The sequence below is a fragment of the Pristis pectinata genome, chromosome 11, assembly GCF_009764475.1.
Source record: "Pristis pectinata isolate sPriPec2 chromosome 11, sPriPec2.1.pri, whole genome shotgun sequence".
Lineage (NCBI taxonomy): Eukaryota > Metazoa > Chordata > Chondrichthyes > Rhinopristiformes > Pristidae > Pristis > Pristis pectinata.
The window spans coordinates 16,899,631-16,923,665 of NC_067415.1; the positions used below are offsets into that span (position 1 = coordinate 16,899,631).

The 24,035-nt window shown below is 42.4% G+C and overlaps 1 protein-coding gene across 1 annotated transcript in view; it reads right to left on the reverse strand.

Moving 5' to 3' along the window:
* The window catches only part of mgat4a (alpha-1,3-mannosyl-glycoprotein 4-beta-N-acetylglucosaminyltransferase A), a 197,299-nt gene extending 182,782 nt beyond the window's left edge, over positions 1-14,517 (reverse strand). The window contains exon 1 of the mRNA XM_052026335.1: positions 14,034-14,517. Within this exon, the coding sequence (XP_051882295.1) occupies positions 14,034-14,127 (94 nt within the window). The 5' untranslated portion in view covers positions 14,128-14,517. The remainder of the gene's footprint in view (positions 1-14,033) is intronic.
* Between the last annotated feature and the right edge of the window lie 9,518 nt (positions 14,518-24,035).

Consider the following 24,035-nt stretch of genomic DNA (forward strand, 5'->3'; position numbering starts at 1 on the left):
TTGTTTCTGTGCTGTCCAAGTCTAAGACTCTATTTTCCTTGGGCTCGAGTGATATAGCCATTCAATGCATAAATGACAAATCAAACTCTGCAAATGCAGTAATCTAGATCAAACAATGGACTACATTATTGCATCCTGCCTTCAATACAAAGGAAAATATCAATACATCTTCGCAGGGGTGTTTAGTACCTAGGATGGAGGGATGGAAACTGTTGAAACAAGTGTTGATGAAAAAAAGGACAGTGTTCTTGTAGGAAGTAGCTAAACAATGGCTCCTGAAACCCATCAAGTCTTAATTTAACAAGCTATTACTTCTGACCAGAAAGAGTACAGGGGATTAAATATTTGGACACGGGTGGACAGTGCACAATTTCCAAATTTGTACAGGATGCAAAATGTGGAAGCACAATGAAATGTGAGGAGAATAGCAATAAGAGTAATGGAGGGTTACATATTTAATATTGAGATATGTGAATTTATGTTTTGATAGGCAGAATTAGAAGATGCAATATAAACTAAAGGGCATATTTCTAAAAGGGGTAGCAGAACAGAGGGAGGTGGGATACATATGAATATTTGTTGAACAAGGTAGGGCAAATTGAGAAAGTTGTTAAAGTGTGACAGCAACCTAAGGCCTTCTAAATGGGAGCACAAAGTACATATGTAATTCTGGTGGGTTTCTGCTACTCTGCAGCAATGTGACCAAGGAAGTGGTTTATCTTGTTATGAAATACTGAGAACTGAAAATGGGAACAAAACCAAAACAATGGCAAAAGTTGTTCTCATAAATTGTACTGACTATATCAAGTTTTGTATTTCATTTGATTGCTTTCCATTTGCACTTTGGTCAGAGCATTGCATATAAATATATTGATTTAATGCATCATTTTGTATAATTTCAAGTTCTCTTCTCAATTGCAAATTATTAACTTGTTAACAAATGATGAGACTAACCTCAAGATTATACACAGACCCCAACATTGCTGGGTTAAGGTAGTGAAAGGTAAGAAAGCAGGTTACATAAATCTCCAAGGGAGAACTGACTGAACATCTCCTGGTCCCTTGGAGATGCTCCTGTGAAAACTTGCAACAGCCTTGGCAAACCATTTTGAATATTCCAAAGATATGCAATGCTTAATTCCTGCATTGAGCGACAGATTTTCTCAAGCAGTGGGGGAAGGCTTGCAAATATTCCTGCAGCTGTCATATTTCTAAATAGGACCCCTTCTCTGATGTGATGCGAGTTTGTGTCAAGGCTGCAGCCTGCAGCCCTATTACATCTATCTAACGCACACCTTGGGGGAAATGTTCCAAACTCTCGATGAGGGTTTGAAGCCCTGCCATCATTCTGCATTTTACAGAAGAATCCAGAAATTATTGTTCACATGCTCCATTACCAGAAGCTGAATTTTCCCCAAGATGCTGCTCGTTCATATCAGACTCCACATCCGATCGCTCCAATTTGTGTGTTTTACTACATGACAAGTTGGGCAATGTCTGGACATTGTAATTTCAGCTACTTGAGCCAATGAAACATACAAACACATGAATTAAGACCAGGAGAAGCCTCTCGACCCTTCTCCGCAATTCAATAGGATCATAACCAATCCAATTATAACCTCAGCCTCACATTCTCATTTTCCCACGTAGCCTTTTACTCCCTTGTTCATTAAGGACATCTTGCTGATCATTACTGTTCCCTTTTATTTCCTGGCTTGAAGCTTTGAATGAAAAAGAAATTCTGCCAGTTACCATTTGGAAATCTAGTGATGGACCTAGTAACAAATGGGGGAGATGAGGAAACCTTAAGAAACATTATGTACAAAAAAGGCCCCATGCTCGTGAATACACTACCTCCATTTGCAAGAGGCAGACACAAGTTGGTTTCAGTGATAGCACACAGCTCTTTTTCCTCTTTTGTGACTGATAGTTACACTGACTCACCTGTTGGTGAATCACTTCCTAAAATCCTTGACCTGCAGAGGGAAGCCGCAGCTTTAAAGGACAACAGCCATTTCTACACCATGCATGTTAATGATCCTGTTGGCTCAGAGCTAGGCTTTTCTGATATTACTTGGGTGGTATCCTGGCTGCTTCAACTGAGCTCACCCAAAACTTTATCGTTCTGGTTCTTTCAGGGACCTCAGTCAGCATGCAACTCAAATCATAGTAAGTTTTGCCATTACCATCACTGCCAACTTCTGACTGTTGTAGCCCCTCTCCTCCTGCCCCTGACTCCCACCCCTGCGGCCACTTTCCTCTCTTTTTTCTATCCCTCTGCTTCCTGCCACTGCCCCCCCCCCCTTGCTTCTCTGCACATTCCCTCCTCCTCTCTCTCCCTGCATCAATAAACCTCCACTTTATCTGCCTCCGAATCCCCCTCCCCTCTGCCTCTGGCCCCTTCCTCCCTGTGTCCGTCTTGCTCTTTCCCTTTCTCCCTGACCGGCTGCCTGTTGAACATTACCCAAAAATAGCTTGGTTATCTATTATAACATTCAGTCACTCCTCCCATCTGCTACAGAAGGTCTTGGCAAAACATTCAGATTTAAGTGTTGGGCTCCTGAGGCATTCAGTGTGAACTGATGACCTAGTTCTGAAATCTCTTCACAATGTTTGCATGGGGTCATGATTCGACCTTATTGCATAGAACCTACAGCACAGAACTTAGCCGTTTGATCTGTATGTGGCCTGATTGTGCAGCAGTTGGTACTGCCGCCTCACAGCTCGAGGCCTGCGTTCAATCCCAACCTCGAGGATGTCGATGTGGAGTTTGTACGTGGGTTGCGTGACTAGTAGAGCTGCTTCCTCACAGCTTCAGTGAACTGGGTTCAATCCCGACCTCGGGTGGTGTCTATGTAGTGTTTGTACGTTCTCCCTGTGGTCTTGTGGGTTTCCTCTGGGTGCTCTGGATTCCTCCCACGTTGCAAAGACATAGGTTTCCACCAGGCACTCAGTTTCCTGCCTCATCCCATATACATGCTGCTAAGCTGCAGCAAATTACCCCTTAGTGCCCGTAAATGGCAAAAGAACCAAAGAGGAGTTGATAAACACGTGAAAGGAGGAAAGAGAATGGGACCGATGGGATTGATCTGCCAAGCTGTACAGCCTCCTTCTGTGCTGTAAAGTCAGTGCTTTGAGTAATGTTTATCCTTGATGCAAGATTTCTCTTGCACTACTTCATCTAACTCGATCAATCTTCCACAGTGTCTGTCTTTGTCAAGTGCTTAAATTGCTTCCCTCTAAATGCATTTGTGCTTCAACTATTGCAATATTCTTGTGCAATCTATATGTGGGGAATTGTTGAACCAACTTTGTTTTTTTTAAAATGTCATCATCATTAGAATAACTATTACAAAAAGCGGAATTTACTTTAAGGCATTAGAAAGTCAGAGTCACACAGCATGGAAAAGGCCATTCAGCCCACCAAGCTGTGCTGTCTGTCATCACCCATTTCCACGACCTATTTGATTCCCATCAACTCTCCCCAACACACTAGGGATGATGTACAGCTGCCAATTAACCTACAACCTCCAAGTCTTTGGGATGTGGGAGGAAACCTGAGCACCCAGAGGAAGCCCACAAGACCAAAGGGAGGACGTACAAACGCCACATAGACACCAGAGGTCAGGATTGAACCCAGTTCACTGAAGCCGCGAGGAAGCAGCTCTACTGGTCACACCACAGTGTGGCCCGTTATTTGTTCATGAGCCCCCAGAGTTGAAGGAGAGTTGCCCTATGACCTGCTGCACCTGACGTGCAGAAAATTGCAAAGTACATCATGATACCACAAAATCCTATCGGGCAAGGTTGACTAGTGACTCAACTTTATTCCCCCTCCCCACTAGCCCAAAAAGACGCAACTCTCATTCCTTTGGAATTCATAGGTGGCCTCCACTGGGGCAAGCAAGTGAAAAAGTTTCTTCAAATCTTTTGAGACTCTATAGAACTTGGCAGCATTGACAAGTTTTTTCTTATGCAGTTGTGTGGACTCAGTAATGGAATATTAATGTCTTGTACTGTGTAAAGCAGTACTCTGTTGTCTGAAACAGGGCACAAAAACTACACAGACCAGTGAACTTGAGGGTGATCAGTCTTTAGTAATCCATGATATGACATCTAAGTCACGTGATCAGTCTCTAAAGGTTACAATAGGAGATGGAGGCCTGTCTCATCATCATCATCATCAAGGGAAGAAGAGTTGCTACAGTTCAATGCCCTTAAACTCAAAAATAGAGTTAAAGTTGCAGCTATGCATCAGCATATTGAATTTGAGAAACCTTTTGGTGCCTGTGGCATTTCTTTGTAGAGGTTGAAATTAAGATTTGACAATCAATTGCAAGGGTATTGGTTTAGATTCCCATTCCTCACCTCACTTTTGTTTTCATATTTGAATTCTACAACTGAGATTATAGCACATATCTTGACAACCATCTTTGTAACTTAAATACCTTGCAAGTAAACTCATGGAATGGAGTCATCCAGATCAAAGTGTAGAGCATGAAAACTAGGGTTATGCATTCTTGGTGCTCAGTTAAACATTGTGGGATCCTGACTCAGGGAAAGCTGCCCTCTCTCCTGTGTCTAACTTATATGATGCATCAAGCCTTTTGCTAAATCCATCAGGAAGGCAGAGGGGTGACAATCCCAGGTAGCAGCAGCACTCAGATTATAGAATCCCTGTATGTGGATGGCATCATTGTATTCCGCTTGGACCCACTGTCAGTTTGTAAACTGAAGCCATGTTCTTCAGCGACTAGTGGAACTGAATCTTCTTCTTCATTGTCATGTCTGATTACCTGGTAGTGCTGGAAATGTAGTGTAGACATGCGCCGAGAACTGGGTGGACCTTCTAGCCATGGTGAAGCAGAAACAAATCGTGGAAGTGATACTACCCCTAAAATGCATAAAGGAACCTGATCATCAGGTTCAATCAGGTCAGTGTTGCTGTGTGTAGCACCAGTGTGGTCCATAACCCATAACTATGGGGTGTGGGCCAGAGTCACCAGAGCTATCTTCCACACATTACCTGAAAATCAAAAAAAGGATCTCATCCACAGAAGCAAGTCAACAGTCACAGAATACAAGTCTACAGATAAATGAGAACAATTTACTAATGTAGTGCGTGCATAGACCCTGGGTATACAAACATCAAGTGCCAATGCACATGTGGCAAGGTTCTATCTGTCCCTGGTTTTGGGTCTGGCCAAGTTGCCATGGAATATAGCATTCAATTAGACCATATCTTAAGACCTGTCCCTTGTAGAAAGATACACATGTAAGGTTTACACAAATCTGTGAATTGTAACATATGTTTTCAAATATTATGAATAAAAAGTATATTTTGGGGAAATCAGACTAGAATTGTGGTTTACTTTCATTCATTTTCAGAATTTGGGCATGACTAGTATTTAATACCCATCGCTAATTGCCCGTGAACTGAGTTGATTGCTAAATCTTTTCCAAGGGCAGTTTTGAGACAAACAAGCTGCTGTGGGTAAAAATGAGAGATTTCTTTCCCTGAAGGACATTAGTGAACCAAGTAGGATTTTTATGACAGTCCAGTAGATTTGTGGTCACCATTGCTGGTACTAGCTATATAATCCAGATTTACTTACTAACTGAATTTCCCAGTTGACTTGGTGAATTCATGCCTACAGATCACAAGGTCTCTGGATTAACTGTCCCTTAACATAACCAGTGTAACCACTTAGATTTTTATGACTGGATGGTCTGTCCATTCTTTACAATCAAGTTCTTAAAAATTTAGCAAGATTTCTAAAAATGTGATGCAAAAAAATATGCTTAATTATATGGTAACTTAAAACACTCCCAATGATTGAAGATTTGTACATGTTACAGTTCCAATATCAGTATTCCAGTGGTTTTAAAAACTTCAAATCCAAATCAAAAAAAACTTGCAAGTGCTTGAAAGGTAGCACCCTAATGCGGCAGTTAGTACTGCTATCATATAGCTCCAGTGACCCATTTTTGATCCTGACCTTTGGTGCTGTCCATATGGAGTTCGTACATTCTCCCTGTGACTGCCAGAGTTTCCCTCAGATGCTTCAGTTTCCTCCCACATCTCAAAGACATGCTGGCTGGTAAGTTAATTGGCTGCTGTAAATTACCCCTCGTGTAGGTCATCAAGGAGTTGGTGGGCATGTGAGAGAGAATAGGTGACAAGAAAATAAGTGGGAGAATGGGACTGATGGGAATGCTCCAAGAGCCAGCATAGACTCCTTGGGCTGAATAGCTCCCTTCTCTATCGTAAGAGAATATGAGACGAGGATAGGTTCAGTACAACGGCATGGGTGCTGAAGGATAGGAGGTAAATAAGTATTGGATTTGATTTAACAGGGTCCCAGTGTGTCACTGCAACAGTGGTCCCCGGGATCAACAATATTGGCCATTCCTAGGACAACATAGACAAACTATTTCCGCACTGCTCCGAAAGGATAGTTGGATGGTGAATGATGACACTTTATTATTCCATTTGATTGTGTCAGACCAGAAAGCAAACCTCACATTGGGAAGAGCCTAATCAAACTTCTAAACTGATGTAAAATAACCTGGAAATGATAGCTGTTGCCTTTCACTCCATTTTCAGTCACCTAGCATTGAAATGAACTCCACTCCATTAGGTACTTAGACTACAATGTTTTGCACAGATACTGCACTCTCTGGTATCCCTGCAACCACCTTATAAGCCAACAGTTCCCTCAGCCTTCCAGCATCCAACAATGACCAGCATTTGTTTATGCTGTCAAGAAGCCTTCACTGCAAGGTGATTACATCACATGTATATGAATTTGAAGCCAACCCTGGATATGCAAATTTTCCTCCCATGCATGCAACTGCTTGAATTTTAGTGGCACCTGTTGTTTTTTGGAAAAGACCATAGACACAAATTCATATGGTTTCTTTATAGTCAAAGTAGTTGTAGGGCACGAGTATTATCTGCATGATGATGATGACAACATTAGAGAGTGACATATGGGGGTTTTCTCCTCCTTCTGCCCCCTACCCACTGCAGCCCTCAGGATTGAGGACAGAACATAGAACATTACAACACAGTACAGGCCCTTCGGCCCACAACGTTGTGCCGACATCTTATCCTGCTCTAAGAGCTATCTAACCCTTCCCTCCCACATATTTTTCTATCATTCATGCGTCAAAGAGTATCTTAAATGTCCCTAATGTATCTGCCCCCACCACCTCTGCAGGCAGTGCGTTCCACACACCCACCACTCTGTGCAAAAAAAAACTTACCCCTGACATCCACCTGATACCTTCCTCCAATCACCTTAAAATTATGTCCCCTCGTGTTAGCCATAATATACTTCCACTCCAGTTTTCTGTATTATAAGGAGGCAAATGAAGAAATTGTGGGAACTGAACACTCTTCCACAGAGTTAGTTTGAGATGATCTAATGCTTCCGACCCTTATGCAGAGCTTCTGTGTGTTTCCGATGCATAACTTCAAGGTTCTTTATACCATCCTGAATATTCCTCCACCACTTTCAGCTGTCATCAGGTAAGCATTTCCAGGAGTAGGTGGGGATGATGCCTTTGTTCAAGGAGGCTTTTGCACATCCTTGAATTGTCTTCTCTGCCAACCTAGCAATCCCTTCCCATGACCAAGCTCAGAATAGAGTATGTGTTTTGGGAGTCTGGTGTCAGGCATACAAATGACATGGGCTGTCCAACGTGGCTGACAGAGTACAACCAGGGCCTCAATATTGGGAACACTGACTTGTTAGAGGACAGTGACATTGGTTCACTTGCCTTTCCAGTAAATTTTGTGGAGACAGCATCAATGGTATTTTTCCAGTGACTTGCAATTCCTGCTGCATGTAGTCCAGGTCTCAGAACCACATGGCAGAGCAGGGATCACTGCTGCCCAGTAGACCACCAATCTTGTACCAGATCTGTGGTCTTGATTTTCAAATACCCTTCACCCACCCACCCACCCCCCTCCCCCCGCCAATCTGATATTTCTCAATAAGGGACTACCCACAGCAAGTTAGTCACACTAAATGGATCACAATTTAAAAATGGGCTCTGATACCTACTACTGTATCATGGATAAAACATTAAGGCTTATTAGCCACGGTCAAGAAAGCTTACTAGTGCCTCTACCTCCTCAGGAGACTTAAGAAATTTGGCATATCCTCTTTGACACTCACCACTGTTTATCGATGCACCATAGAAAGCATCTTATCTGGATGCATCACAGCTGGGTATGGCAACTGCTCTGCCCGGGACTGCAAGAAACCGCAGAGTTGTGGACACAGCCCAGCACACCATGGAAACCAGTCAGCCCTCGATGGACTCTATCCATAATTCTCGCTGCCTTGGTGAAGCAACCAGCATAATCAAAGACCCCAACCACTCAGGTCATTCTCTCTTCTCCCCTTAGGCAGAAGATACAGGAGCCTGAGGGCACGTACCACCAGGCTCAAGGACAGCTTCTATCCCACTGTTAAGACTATTGAACAGTTCCCCTATACGATGAGATGGACTCTTGACCTCACGATCTACCTTGTTATGACCTTGCACCTTATTGTCTGCCTGCAATGCACTTCCCTGTAGCTGTGACAGTTTACTCTGTATTCTGTTATTGTTTTTATCCTGTACTACCTCAATACACTGTGTAATGAATTGATCTGTACGAACGGCATGCAAGACAAGTTTTTCACTGTACCTCGGTACAAGTGACATTAATAAACCAATACATTGAAGGCAATGGTGAACTTCAATGTTTGCCTTCACTGGGAGATGGCTCCCAAGATTACGGGAAGTGATCCAGGTTTCTCAGGGTCTTGCTATATAGCTTTAGTCAGAGGGCAGCATGTTGCAGCAGGGGCGGGTCAGTAGCCTGCACCTCCAGAGTCTCACTCCTAACCCACACTGCCCTCATGATAGCTGCAATGTGGATGAGATGATCAACCACCTCTTTGTGGACAGTGTGTTTGCCAAGTTCTGCAAAAGGGTCCTTGTCAAGGTCCGTCCTGATCAGCTGCATAACAGAGATCTACAGGCTATACCCAGCGATGCATCAACATCAACTCTGGTCTGCCCAAAAATTGTTGGTTTTCCAGACCAATGAGATGTCCATAAGTGAATGCTACTGACCGGCACATTCCAGGCTGTAAGAGTATGTGCAAAGGGACACACCGCTGCCAAACGCAAAGGCTTTGTGGGGAAGGACTGAAATCCAAGGTTCTGCTGCCACTGGACACTGAAGGGCTGAATCCTGTGTAACAGCCTGCCGAACATTCGCTGGGTATATTGTTCAAAGAGACCACATGAATAGCACTAGCGCTTTGTAAATAGTATGTACTGGTTTGACAGAACAATAAATGTATTGATTTGATCACACTATGAATACAAAGAAAGACATGTATTGATTGTATTGTAGTTCCTGCATATAATTTTTATGAATAAATTTCATTTCGGAAATTAAGAAGAAAAAAGGGGCAGTTTGGGAGAGAACCTTTGCAGGGGAAGTTAAGTACAAGGCCCATCCTCTCACAGTGCTTTGAACTTGAACCCCGAATGGGAGTAAATGCAAATATCATCTGTTTACTATGAGTGGCTGCTGAAACCAGTTTCTCTAGAAGCACTAGGGGAAAAAGCAAAAGTGATTTGCAGAGCATAACAGAACTGAAAACATGCAGCCACCAAAAAAAGGTTCAACAGATTTGGTTTTATCTTTAGCAAAATGAAGATATGGGAAAGGCCTGGGGCCCTCCGAGGACATCTGGGACCCAAGGCAGTAGTACAAGCAATCATGAATCCCCTCAAACAACCAGACTGAAAGTATGTAGAAAACTTAGAAACTGAACAGGTAGCAGGCAAACGAGCAAGACGACAAGAAAATGCAGTTTTGTGTGGAAAAATAGACATGGCCACAGTCCAGAGAAGAAGAAACTCAATGGGATAGAACTGCAAAGTTATCTGGAGATAATTCATTAAAAGCTGTACGACAAGTTATGTAACCAACTTCAAACATGTAAACAAGTCAACAACCTTTCACCACAGATGCCACCTACCCTATCAGCATTTTTTGCTTTTATTTCTGATTTCCAGCACGTGCTATATTTCACCTTTTTATTAAAACATAGAACCTTGGTCACTGTACAATTAGACTAATGTGCACAGCTCTGGACTCCATTGTGTAAAACAAATGGTACTGGAGAAAATGCATAAGTGATTTACGACAGACAACCACAGAATTGAAAAATTGCAGCCACCGTAAAAGACTGAACAGGTTCAGTTTTCTCTCTGGAAAAGGGGAGATGATGCCATGACCAGTTATCAGTCTGTAAAATAATGACTGAGTTGGAGAGGATAGATGTGGGGAGCAATGTAGGAGAATTCAAAACTGCATGCCAAAAATCCAAGATGATTACTAATAAATCCTGTGAGGAATTAGGAGAATCCCTTATTCAGAGTTGTTAGAACGCATTACTCATTACCACAAAAACCTCAAGTCAAATAGCAGAAAAAGACCCAAAGAGGATGTGAGAATGACAAATCCTTCTGAAAGGGAGGAAATTCTTGTGCAACACATACCAATGCAGACAAATTGAATCAAAAGGTATGTCTTTATGCTTAGTTGATATATGTCTACGTAAACATCCCAAGTACAATCTAAACCAGCATGTGTAATTTAGAAGTCGTGTATTCAAAGCCAAATCAGGTACAGAAAGTGAATAAGGAATCCATTGAGATAATGAGAGAAAAATGCATGTGAAAAAAATTCTAACAGTCCAACAGCAATTGAAACCTAAAGGAATGAGATTTCACACATGCAACAGTTAATTTCCAATCCCAAAAAGTTAATTGGCCAAAATTAAATCTTATCACATTATTAAAAGAGTATGGATGAAATGGATGTCCTCTCTGTGGTGGGTTTACCTTGCAGCTATAGTACAGTGCAAAAGAGCCAGACAATGAGGTGCTGTTTTAGGGAAGCTAACTTATCTTCAACTGCAACATCTGGATTTTTATGCTAAACCACGCTTGGGCTCTTATCTGAAGCTGTTATAACATTTACACTTAATGAACCATGTAGGGAAGTGTGGGGTTATGCACTTTGGTAGGAAGAATAAAGGTGTACACTACTTTCTAAATGGGGAGAAAATTCAGAGATGCAAAAGGATTTGGGGAGTCCTAGTTCAGGATTCCCTCAAGGTTAACTCGCAGGTTGAGTCAGTGGTAAAGGTGGCATATGCAATGTTAGCATTCATTTTGAGGGGACTAGAATATAAAAGCAAGGATGTACTGCTGAGGCTTTACGAGGCATTGGTCAGATCACAGTTGAAACATTGTGAGCAACTTTGGACCCAGAACCAAGGATGTGCTGACCCCGGAGACGGTCCAGAGAAGGTTCACAACAATGATCCCAGGAATGAAAGGCCTAGCATACGTGGAGTGTTTCCTGTCTCTGGACCTGTACTCGATGGAGTCCAGAAGGATTGGGGTAGTAGTGATGGTGGGGGGGGAGGGAGGGAGGGAAATCTCATTGAAACCTATCTGATAAGGCCTGGATAGAGTGGATGTGGAGAGGATGTTTCTATTAGTAGGAGAGTCTAGGATCCGAGGGCACAGCCTCAGAATAAAAGGGCGTCCCTTTGAAACTGAGATGAGGAGGAATTTCTTCAGCCAGAGGGTGGTGAATCTGTGGAATTCATTGCCACAGAGGGCTGTGGAGACCAAGTCATTGAGTGTACTTAAGGCAGCGATTGATAGGTTCTTCACTGGTAAGGGGGTTAAGGGGAGAAAAGTCAAAATCAAAAAGGCAGGAAGATGGGGTTTAAAAAAAAATCAGCCACAGTTGAATGGCAGAGCAGACTCGATGGGCTGAATGGCTTGCTCCTCTATCTTATGGTCTAAATGTTACTAACCTTGCCAATATTTCAGCAGGAATTTTTAGACCAGTGCTTTAATCACTCTTTTCAAATACGCCAATAACAATTCAGATGCTTCTGTGCATTGCTCATTGCATTTGATTGTTTCAGTGCCCTACCTTTACCCCCAGTTTTGGCTTTTTCTCCCCCATCGCCTTCCGTTCATTATTTTCATCCTGTCTACAGCCAACTATGCATTAAGCTTTGGAAACTCCTTCCCAAGCATCTTCCCTTCTCCATCTTCAAAGCAACAGGCTTACAATGGCAGCAACATTCTCGACTCCGATTGTCAAAATGGATTTCGGTTCAAGCCCCACTCCAGATGCCAATAATTTTATCTGACACTGGAGATGCCCTCTTTTGGATGAGTTGTGAACACTCAAACCCCTGCCACTTGGTTGGGAAAATCCCCTCCCACTTTTTTTTAATGAAAAGTGGAGGAGTTCTCTCAATATTCTGGGAAATATTTATCCAACAACCAAAATGGTCATTATTAGTCTCAATGCTGCATTTGGGAATTTGCTGTTCAATAAATTGCCTGGTGCATTGCTGTACAGAACGTGTCATTTATTTCAAATGCTGCTACTGGGACTTGCCCATTTCCTTAAAGACAACAGTAATCATGCTTCAATAGTATGATATTGGCTCATCAAGCCACAATGTTGTAAAAATCTCTATCCAAACTCAAGGTCTAAGTGTACATTAAAACATCTCATGGACTAAGCTTTTGGCTGCTCATTCTAATGCTTCTTCAGTTTGACACTCACTTTTGTTTAACTAGCTTCTGTGAAGCAGCTTGGATATTTTTTTTCCCCTCTGTTAAAAGTGCCATATCAATGCAAGTTATGCATAGGAAAGTCTTAGAGGGATATGGACTAAACATAAACAAATAGAACTAGCTCAGGCAGACAACTTGGTCGACATAGATGTGTTGGGCCAAAGGTTCTTTTTCCATGCCATATAACCAAGCTGCTGATCATAGTTTCATGTATAATAGTAATAAATACAGGAAAAAGGTGCAATTTAACTTCTTGTAAACAATTAGCCATAACATTTTCAAACATCAGACAGCATTTGAGTCTGAAATCTCAAGGCTGTGTTCCTTCCATGCCCACCAGCAGCAGACAAGGCCACAGAGACTCAAAGCAGGAAAGAATGAGCAAATCAAATTAGAATTTACTAGACTGCATTCCATCTCTCATCTGGTCTATTTTAACAGCTCAGTGCTTTCCTCTTCTCACTTCCCAGATGATGTTTACATCTACAAAGAACACAAGAGCAGCCAGTCCAGGGCTAGGACACAAGAATCTGTAACCTGCCATCAAAACCCTCGTTTCCATCTACATGATGCTAATAGAAAAAGTTAAGATTTCCAGTAACGCTAGGTTAAGCTGCAGGGCAGTCTCTGCGGGGAGTGGAAAGAATAAAGAAAAACACAGGTAAGGCCAGTTTCGTTGTGTGAATTAAGCAATACAGCGTCTGAGGCAGTCTTCACCCGAATTTAAGATACTTGACTACAAATGAGCAAAGTCAACAATTGTTAAAAGTTATTTAAATTGGATTTTTAAAATACCTGTGGAATGGCAATCTGACCCATTTCACATTGTCAGAAAACCGTCACAGAAAGTGGAATATTCTGAGCTTCCAACACCTTGTATTTATAAATCAAACGAAACAGTTCAACCTTACATATTCTTTCACGTGGATATAATAGACTAAGGTGACCTGTTTCCGTTCCATTAGATCTACACCTCACGGCCCATCTTTTCAGGTGAATCAAACTCTGTCGCCGACAAGTCACCTACACTCCACAAACTGACTAACATGTGAACGTAATGGAAAATACACAGCAGTAATCTCGGGACGACCAGCTTTCTTCGCATTCAATAGTCTTCAAGTCACAAACGCACATTTTCAAGTAACCCTCTACTGCACAAGAACATTCCTCAGTAAATACATTGACGGTTGGCAGCTTTAGCCACGAACGCAAACCACCAGCGGGGTCATTAGCTTGTACCAAACAGACGTCTCTGTTCGACCTGAATTTATACAGTCAGACAATTCTCAATTGATCATACACATTTAAAATGCATTCCGGATTTGCTTGTTGAACTGTACCTTTTCCATTTTGCCAAGCTGTGTACCAGGACAGGCTGAGGAAGGAGGTGACAAACACTAACGCTGTGGCCACAGTCCCATTCCTGAGCCTCATCTCATAGCTCACCGAGTCGCCCGCCGGAGTTTCGCTGTCTCTCTCATAGCAAGAGCTGGGGCTCTCCTGTCCGCACCCTCGTTCCGCTCCTTCCGTCTCTCCGTGAGCTCTTATTTATAACACAAATTTTTACGCGCATGAAAGGCTAATGATAACGAGTGTTTGCTTTTTATCGCTCCTGCTCCGGTCCTTCTCCCCCACTTTTCTGTGCGGCGTATGAGTCCCGCATAGGTACCAAAGAAAAGCTAAATAAAACCCCTCGAGGTAGCAGGCGAACACTACAAAACGTCCAGGAAGAGCAGACCTGACCAAAAGGCAGAGCAAAGCAAAAGCCTTCGCTCGCCTGTGGTTCGCCTGCCGAGCTCCGGCAGAGCCAAACTGCGCCCACCCTCGACACTCATTGGCTCCCCTTGACGACCCACCGCCCAATCGCCGAGGCCAGCAGGACGATTTCTGCTCCGGAGTGGGTAACTCGTCTGTCAGTCAGCACCGCCGCGTCACAATCATGGGCGCAGTTTCAAGCCCCGCCTCTTGTTTGCCTGTCAATTTCTGCTCCTGCGGCTGAGTTTTTGAACTGGTGGGAGAATGTTAAAATGAACTCGGCGGATAAATAATTCGGCAAGTTTATCACACGCAGAAGGCAAAGAAACAGCATTGAGTAAAAATAGTGTAAATGTTAGTTCAGCTTTACACAATTCTTTCTCATGTCTATGAATACTTTTTGGGCCTTTTGGCACTTTGGAACTGTGTATAAAGGTTGTTATAGAAAATGTCACTCCTCAGTTCCCAAATACCATGTGTTGTTTAACTTATGGATATGTCGTACTCATTTCTAATTCTAAAATTGAGGAAAATACCAAACCTTTAATTTAAGAAAAGTCAATATTAAGATGCATTTCACTGTGTGTTTCAATGTACGTGTGACTAATAAAGAAATCTTGCATGCTTTGCAATTTTGAGCACTTGCTTTAGTGAGATGATGCTAATAGTCCTCAGCCCAATTGAAAATAAATACACCTTAGGCTAACTGAGTGGGATAAAAACCATGTTTCAAACTCATGTCTCTTGTACTTTATGGAACATAGAACAGTACAGCACAGGAAAAGGCCTTTCGGCCCACAATGTCTGTGCCAAATTAAACTAAATTTCTTCTGCCTGCATATGATTCATACTCTGCCATTCTTTGCAATACTCATGTGCATATCTAAAAACCTCTTAAACTCCCCTATCGTATCTACTTCCACCACTACCCATTCCAGGCACGCACTACTCTCTGTGTAAAATAACTTGCCCTGCACATCTCCTTTAAATTTTTCCTCTCTCATCTTAAATGAATGTCCTCTAATATTCAGCATTTCTACCCCGTGCAAAAGATTTTGACTGTCTACCCTATCTACGCCTTTCATAATTTTATAAACTTCTATTGGGTCTCAGCCTCCAATGCTCCAAAGAAAACAACTCAAGTTTCTTCAACCTCTCCTTATAACTCATACCCTCTAATCCAGGCGGCAGTCTGGTAAACCTCTTCTGTACCCTTTCCAAAGCCTCCACATCCTTCCTGTAATAGGGAGACCAGAACTGCACACAATACTCCAAGTGTGGCCTAACCAAAGTTTTATACAGCTGCAACATGACTTCCTGACTCTTATACTCAATACCCCGGGTAATGAAGGCAAGCATGCCATATGCCTTCTTGACCATCCTATCTTCATCATCTCTTCAAAGAAACTCTATCAAGTTTGTAAGACATGACTTGCCCTGCACGAAGCCATGCTGACTATCCCTAATCAGCCCATGCTCTTCCAAATACATGTAAATCCTATCCCTAAGAATCTTCTCCAATAGCTTCCCTACCACTGATGTAAGGTTTAGTAGCCTATAGCTTCCTGGATTATCCCTATTTCCCTTATTGAACAATGGAATAACACAAAAGACACAAAGATCTTCATCAAGGCCCAGCAATCTCCTCTCTTGCCTCTTTCAATAATCCAGGACATATCCCATCAGGCCCTGGGGACTTATCCAACAATGCTCTTCAAGAGACGAGACACCACCTCCTTCTTGATCTTAAAATGCCCTCGCACATTAGCATGTCCCACCCTGTAAGTCTTTCTCCTTGAATGAATACCAACACCAGGTACTCATTTAGTACCACACCCACATCCTCTGACTCCAAGCCTACTTCCTTCCTTTATCCCTGAGTGGGCCTACCCTCTCCCTAGTTTTCCTCTTCTTTTTAATGTAAGTATACAATGCCTTGGGATTCTCTTAAATCCTACTGGCCAAGGACATTTCAAGGCCCATTTTGGCCCTCCTAATCCCCTTCTTGAGTTCTTTTCTGCCTTTTTATATATTCTTCAAGGTTCCTGTCTGATTTCAGCTTGCTAAACCTTACACATGCTTCTCTTACCTTCTTGACTAAATTCACAACCTCTCTCACCATCCAGGGTTCTCTTACCTTGCCATTCTTGTCATTCCTCCTTACTGAATCCTGCCAGTTCTGAACTCTGATCGGCTGGTCTCTAAACAACCCCTGCATGTCTGATGTTTATATTGGAAAACTGGACATCTTGCAGTGGATCCTTTAGACATACCAAAGCCACATAAAGATGTATTAGAATACAAAGGAAGGAACAAGGGTGAGGTGTGGCACTTTGGGAGGTCAAATGTAAAGGGAAAGAATACAGTTAGTGTCAGGACATTTAACAGCATTGATATATAGATGGATCTTGGGATCCAAGTCCATACCTCCCTGAAAGTGGCAATGCAAGTAGATAGAGTGGTAAAGAAGGCATATGGCATGCTTGCCTTCATCACTAGAGACATAGAGTATAAGAGTCAGGGAAGTCATGATGCAGTTGCATCAAACTTTAGTTAGGCCGCGCTTGGAGTATTGGGAGCAGTTCTGCTCGCCCCATTACAAGAAGGTTGAGGAGGCTTTGGAGAGGGTAAAGAAGAGGTTTACCAGGATGCTACCTGGATTAGAGGGTACTAGCTACAAGGAGCAGTTAGACGAACTTGTTTTCTCTGGATCATCGGAGGTGAGGGAAGACCTGATGAAAGTTTATAAAATTATGAGAGGCATACACAAGAAAGACAGCCAGAATCTTGTTCCCAAATGTCAAATACTAAAAGGCATAGCTTTAAGGTGAGAAGGGGAAAGTTTAAGAGGGATATGTGGTGCAAGTTTTTCACACAAAGTGGTAGGTACCTGGAACACATTGTCATGGGTAATAGTGGAAGCATATATGAAAGTGGCATTCAAGAGGCTTTTAGATAGGCACTTGAATATGCAGGGAATGGAGGGATACGGTTCATGTGCAGGCAGAAGGGATTCGTTCAATTTGGTATCATGCTCAGCACAGACATTGTGGGCCGAAGGGCCTGTTCCTGTGCTGTATTGTTCTATGTTTTATTTAAGTCCACGTTTGGATTTAATAAGAATCTTAGTAAAAAAAAGTATGTGCTAAGGTGGGTCAACAAACACATGAGAGATGGGTGAACAGGGCAATGAAAGTTTGGGCTTGGACAGGTAAATTGCCTTAGATATATGGATGACAGAACATGAGATTAAGTTTGTGTTGGAATAATCAAGTCCAGGGGTAATGAAGTTCAAGAGATGCAGCCTTGAATGGCTTAGGCATAACATTTGTAACCCCAACTGCTCACATATCTTCCACACTCACCTCCAATGAGAGCAAGGACTCTTGCAAGAAGCTGTGGCTTCATCTAAAACTGGGTTCCATGGAGGACCCAATTATCATTTTATTATGGATTTTAATAAAGCTTTTAATTAAGTACCTCATTGTGGACAGCTGAAAGTATTTGGACATGTGTCAGATTTTGGATTTTATCTACAATCTCCCAATCTCTGTATGGATACATTGAAGCTGTCCTTCAAGAATAAGAAAAGGAACATAATTATCCTTTTTTTGATTATTATATTTCTTGACTTCACCAATGATTTGCTCAGTAACATTGTAAATATGGCCTTGCCTCCAATTGCCTCTCAAGCATTTCAGAAAGAAATGTATTTTTACTACATTTCCTAAAGAATAGGACGCATTCCATTTACATTCTTGAACAAGAAACCAAGTGATGGGATGTATTGACAGAAAGTCTTCTGCTTCTTAGACAGTCAGTCAGTCAGGAATGAGAATAATTTGCTTCCACTCCATCTCTAAGCAGTGGAAAATGACTGTGCGTGAATTCTTTTCACATGCGATGACCAATGTACACCAGTTATCATGTGGACTTGGCAGAGTGACATTGTGGTCCAATGGCAAGGAGGTCAAAGACAAATGGAAGGCAGCAGCCTCTGCTGCACACACACACACACGCACGCACGCACGCACGCACGCACGCACGCACACACACACACACTAACCCTGCTGCACCGGCCTCACTTTTAACATTTCTGTCCTCATTTTCCAATCCTGTCATAGCCCAGTCCCTCCCTATCTCCTTCTTTAACCCTCCAAGAGACCTGCACCCCTCCAATTTTGGCCTCTTCCACAAAATGTCAGAAATTTTACCAGAAGGTTTACCAGGATGCTGCCTGGATTAGATGGCATGTGCTATCAGGAGAGGCTGGACAAACTTGGGCTCTTTTCTCTGGGGCAGCGGAAGCTGAGGGGTGATCTGTTGGAGGCATATAAAATTATGAGGGGCATAGATAGGGCGGACAAGCAAAATCTTTTTCCCATTATTGAGCGATCCAATACCAGAGGGCATGCACTTAAGGTGAGAGGGGGTAAGTTCAGAACAGACGTGAGGGGTACGTTTTTTACTGAGAGAGTGGTGGATGCCTGGAATGCATTGCCTGAAAGGGTGGTGGAGGCAAACTCACTGGGGGCTTTCAAGAAGGGCTTGGGTGGGCACATGAATGAGAGGAAAATAGAGGGATATGGGCATTCTGTAGGCAGGAGGGAACAGCCATGTCGGCACAACATTGTGGGCCGAAGGGTCTGTTTTGTGCTGTACTGTACTGTTCTATGTTCTATGTTTTAAATACACAACAAGTCAGTCATCACCAGTAAGAAAATTTGACTGAGATTGTTATGTTGTAGATACACAGCCTTCAACAGAACTGAAGAATCAGCACAAGTTAAAAATAGTATTGGAGAGTTTAAGGGACTACAAGCTGAACGTGGTGATCTGCATCACAAGGTTTTGAAACAGGTGGTAACAGAGGTGGTGACTGCACTTCTTGTCATCTGCCAAAATTCGTTAAATTCTAGATTGGCTCCTATAAATCGAAAGAGGGCAAAGTGTAACACTGGCATTTGAGAAAGGTGGGAGAAAGAAGAATGGGAAACCACAGAATAGTTTTGGAACATGCTTGAATCCATGTTTAAGGAATTGGTAACAGGGCACCTGGAAAATCTTCACAGGATTGGACAGATTCAACATGGATGTATGAAAGGAAAATTAAGTTTGATGAATCCCCCAGAGTTTTTTTTAACAGAGCAAGGTTGTAACTAGCAGAATAGTCAACATAGTTTATTTGTATTTTCATAAGATTATTTCAATAAAATTAGAGCATATGGGATTGGGATAATGGACTGAAGTGGATTAAAAATTGGAAAAATGGACAATAAACAGAATTGGAATAAGAGGGTTATTTTCAAATTGTGAGGCTGTGACCAGTAAGTTGGCTCAAAGATCATTGTTGGGAATCCAGTGGTTCACAATCTATATCAATGAATTGGATAATGGGATCAAGTGTAGTGTATCCGAGTTTGTTGATGCTACAAAGCTGGATGGCTGTGTGAGCTGTGATGCAGAGAAGCTTCAGGCATGCTAAATTTATGGGCAAGGATGTAGCAGGAATAGGAAAACATGAGATCATCCACCTTGGCATAAAAAAATAGAAAAGCAGTGTATTTTTGAATGGGTGGAGATTGAAAGACATTGATGTGCAGGGGAACCATGCTGTCTTTGTACTTAAATCATTCAGAATTATCATGCAGATCCAGAAAGCAATTAGGAAGTTAAATTATATGTTGGCCGTCATTAAAAGAGATTTAAGTACAGGAGTAAATATGCCTTACTGAAATTACACAGGAACACACCTGGAATATTATGTGCAGGTCTGGTCACCCTACTGATAAAAGGAGTGCAACAAAGGTACACAAGATTGATTCTGAGATAGTGAGTATGTCCCATGAGAAGACGTTGCAGACTGGAATCTGTATATAATATTTTATATATAAACTTTTATATAATCTGGATTTTGCATACACAACAAAATCCAGTTAATATAAAAGATCACCAACAGAGATATAAAAAGAACAAGAAGAAGCACAAATAGTCATGGGGCAAGTAAAGGACATACTTGTGATCCACTGAAACAAAAACATGAGAAAATACCAACAGATAAAGAGAACATATCAATAGAACCATGAAAAGTGCATGAACGGTGGTAAGAAGGAGAAGAAGCAAATCACATAACCAGATCACCACAACTTTAAGGTCCAACAAATAATTTCCAAAATACCAAACCATCTCCCTTCACCCAGAAGACTGAAATGGCTTATCCAAACCATAAGGAACCATTGCTATGAAGAAAAGCTACCGATTTGAGAACACTAATAAGGTGTTACAGTTGCTGAGGAAAATGAGAAATTGGGGAAATTTTTACCCCAATGTCTAATTTTTCTCAGCAGCTGTTAAGTGTCCCACCTAACCCATATCTTGTTCAATATTTAGTTTGTTGACTTAAATAGAACAGAATATAAGGCAGAACATAGAACAAAAGACTAGTGAAGTGGAATATGTTTGGCTCTTCTCTCCAAACAAATTTTTACTCCTTATGGAGCTCAGGAGGAAGAGAGCTGTAGCTTGACTTTGACTCATAGCCTCAGAATGGCCTTCCAAGCCCAAAAGTTTGGGACCTCTGTTTTTAAGGAAGTGCTGTTGAGTGAATCTTTGATAAATTTGGGACCACTAAGGAAATCAAGAGAAGTGGGACAAGGGTGGGAAGTGGAACTGATGCATCGTTCCATTCAATAGGCCATTGCCTTCTCCTCCTCTTAATTCTCTCGTTCTTTAGCAATCAGCTTTGGTTGAGCAGTAACTCTCACCTCTGAGTTTGGCAGCTGAGGAGTGACCTCAGAGGTTAAAAAAATTATGAGGGGCATATGTAGGAGAGATAGTCAGAATCTTTTTCCCAGGGCAGAGGAGTCTAGAACTAGAGGGCACAGGTTTAAGGTGAAATGGGAGAAATTTAAAGGAGATCTGAGGAGGAAGTTTTTGACACAGAGGGTAGTGAATATCTGGAAGAAGCTGTCAAAGGAAGTGATGGAGGCAGGTACAATTAAAATGTTTAAAAGGCATTTGGACAGGCACTTGGATTGCAAAGGAGTAGAGGGATATGGGTCTAATGGGGCAAATGAGTTAGCATAGGTGGACGAAGTGGGTTAAAAGGGCCTGTTTCTGTGCTGCATATCTCTATGATTCTATGAAAAGGTGAGAGTTCTCTTGAAATCCTGGCCAACATTTATTCTGGTCAACAAATACCACTAAGAAATGATCACTCATTTGTTGCTTTTCAACAGTGACTGTTTTACACAGGGACTTAATTGACTGTAAAATGTTTTCGAACAGCCTGACACCATAACTACCTGTTTGCCAAAGCCATTTACAAAAGCATCGGATAAAGTGATCAGCACTGAGTATATCTACTACATAGCCTTTAGATTTACAGGCTAGAACATTAATGTTCCTTGTATGTCACCGGTACCCTGCATAAATTTTCCTAGCAGGCTGAAGACTGCAGGTTTTCATCTAGTTGTAGATGAAATTGAGGCTTAGAATGGCAACTGTTAGAAGCTATTACCCCTAGGGCCCCAAGCATATAAACATATGGAAGAATCCAGCTTTCATTGCTCAGATTGCAGAGATGTAAATTGCTGATATTAAAATTCTACTACCCAGTAAATGGATTGCATTTATTTTTGGTTTGCTTAAATTTGGCTGTATTTAGCCCTAGTACCAAATGTGGACTCCTGCAAAAAGTAGCTATATTGGCTAAAATCCAATTTGAAATGGTTTACACTCAGAAACAAGGGTTGAAAACAGGAATGGCATGATTTAGCCCAGCATTCAGAAAAGGGCTCAGCCCTTAAAGGGGATCTCACATGGCAGCCACATGGTAGCAACACGCATCAAGGTTGTCATGGAGGAAACAGGGGCTACAGTTGAGAGGAAGGCAGCTCTGACATTTACTGAAAGGGGCATGCAAATCCCAGTCAATGAGAGGCATGCCAGAGGGGTTAGGAGTCCTGCCAGGTCCACCATAAAGAAGATCCTGGCAGGAGATGGCTACAGTCATCTCCCCCAGGAGTGAGAATCTCCACACAGGATTGTTCAGGATGATCTACACTCCACTGATGCATCTGAAAGGTGGAGATCCTCACAGAAAATATATTTCATGCAAAGATTTGAGCTCTTTAGGCAAGGTGCCACTCACAAGGAAATGTAGAAGTATTGTAGCAAAGCAATTAAGCAATTGGAGCGGGGATTCATTCATTCATGTGTTATATTCAATGCAGGTGGATGTGCAAAGCAGGATGTGGAGGAGTTTTATGCATCATCAGGGCTCCCCTGCCTGGCTACTGATATATAATTTATGATGGTAAGAACTGGAGTGCAGAGAGGGTCATGTGGTTTGCATTGCAACCTATGATTTTGCAGGCTCTTTAGGAGAAGTTTCTCTCTTTCAGAGAGTCCTTATAGCCCATGCCAAAAATACATCCCTCTACTGTTTAGCTGGGAAGATGAGGCTGTGATTACTGAGCAGGGATATCACCCAGCAGGCTTGATTTTCCTCCTGCTCTTCTTGCTGCCAATAATGCCACTGCTGAGGTGCCCATTAAGTGAGTATCTCAGCAGCCAAGTGGGGCGGAGGAGCAGGTCATGCCTCACAAGCCTGATTGAATTCTTTGAGGATGTGAAAAAGCACATTGATGAAGGTAGAGCAGTGGATGTGGTGCACATGGATTCTAGTAAGGCATTTGATAAGGTTCCTTGTGGAAGGCTCATTCAGAAAGTCAGGAGGCATGGGATCCAGGGAAACTTGGCAGTGTGGATTCAGGATTGGCTCACCCATGGAAGACAGAGGGTGGTTGTAGGTAGAGCGTATTCTGCCTGGAGGTCGGTGACCAGTGGTGTTCCGCAGGGATCTGTTCTGGGACCCCTGCTCTTTGTGATTTTTATAAATGACTTGGATGAGGACATGGAAGGGTGGGTTAGTAAGTTTGCTGATAACACAAAGGTTGGTGGTGTTGTGGATAGTGTAGAAGGTTGCTGTAGGTTACAACAGGACATTGATAGAGTACAGAGCTGGGCTGAGAAGTGACAGATGGAGTTCAACCCAGAAAAGTGTGAAGTGATACGCTTTGGAAGATCGAATTTGAAGGCAGAATACAAGTAAAATGGCAGGAGCCTTAACAGTGTGGAGGAACAGAGGGATCTTGGGGTCCACATCCATAGATTCCTCAAGGTTGCCACGCAGATTGATAGGGTTGTTAAGAAGGCATATGGAGTGTTAACCTTCATTAGTCGAGGTATTGAGTTCAAGAGCCGCGAGGTAATGTTGCAGCTCTATAAAATTCTGGTTAGACCACACTTGGAGTATCGTGTTCAGTTCTGGTTGCCTCATTATAGGAAGGATGTGGAAGCTTTAGAGAGGGTGCAGGGGAGATTTACCAGGATGCTGCCTGGATTGGAGAGCATGTCTTATGAGGATAGGTTGAGCGAGCTAGGGCTTTTCTCTTTGGAGCAAAGGAGGATGAGAGGTGACTTGATAGAGGTGTACAAGATGATAAGAGGCATAGATCGAGTGGACAGTCAGAGACTTTTTCCCAGGGCGAAAATGGCTAACACGAGGGAGCATCATTTTAAGG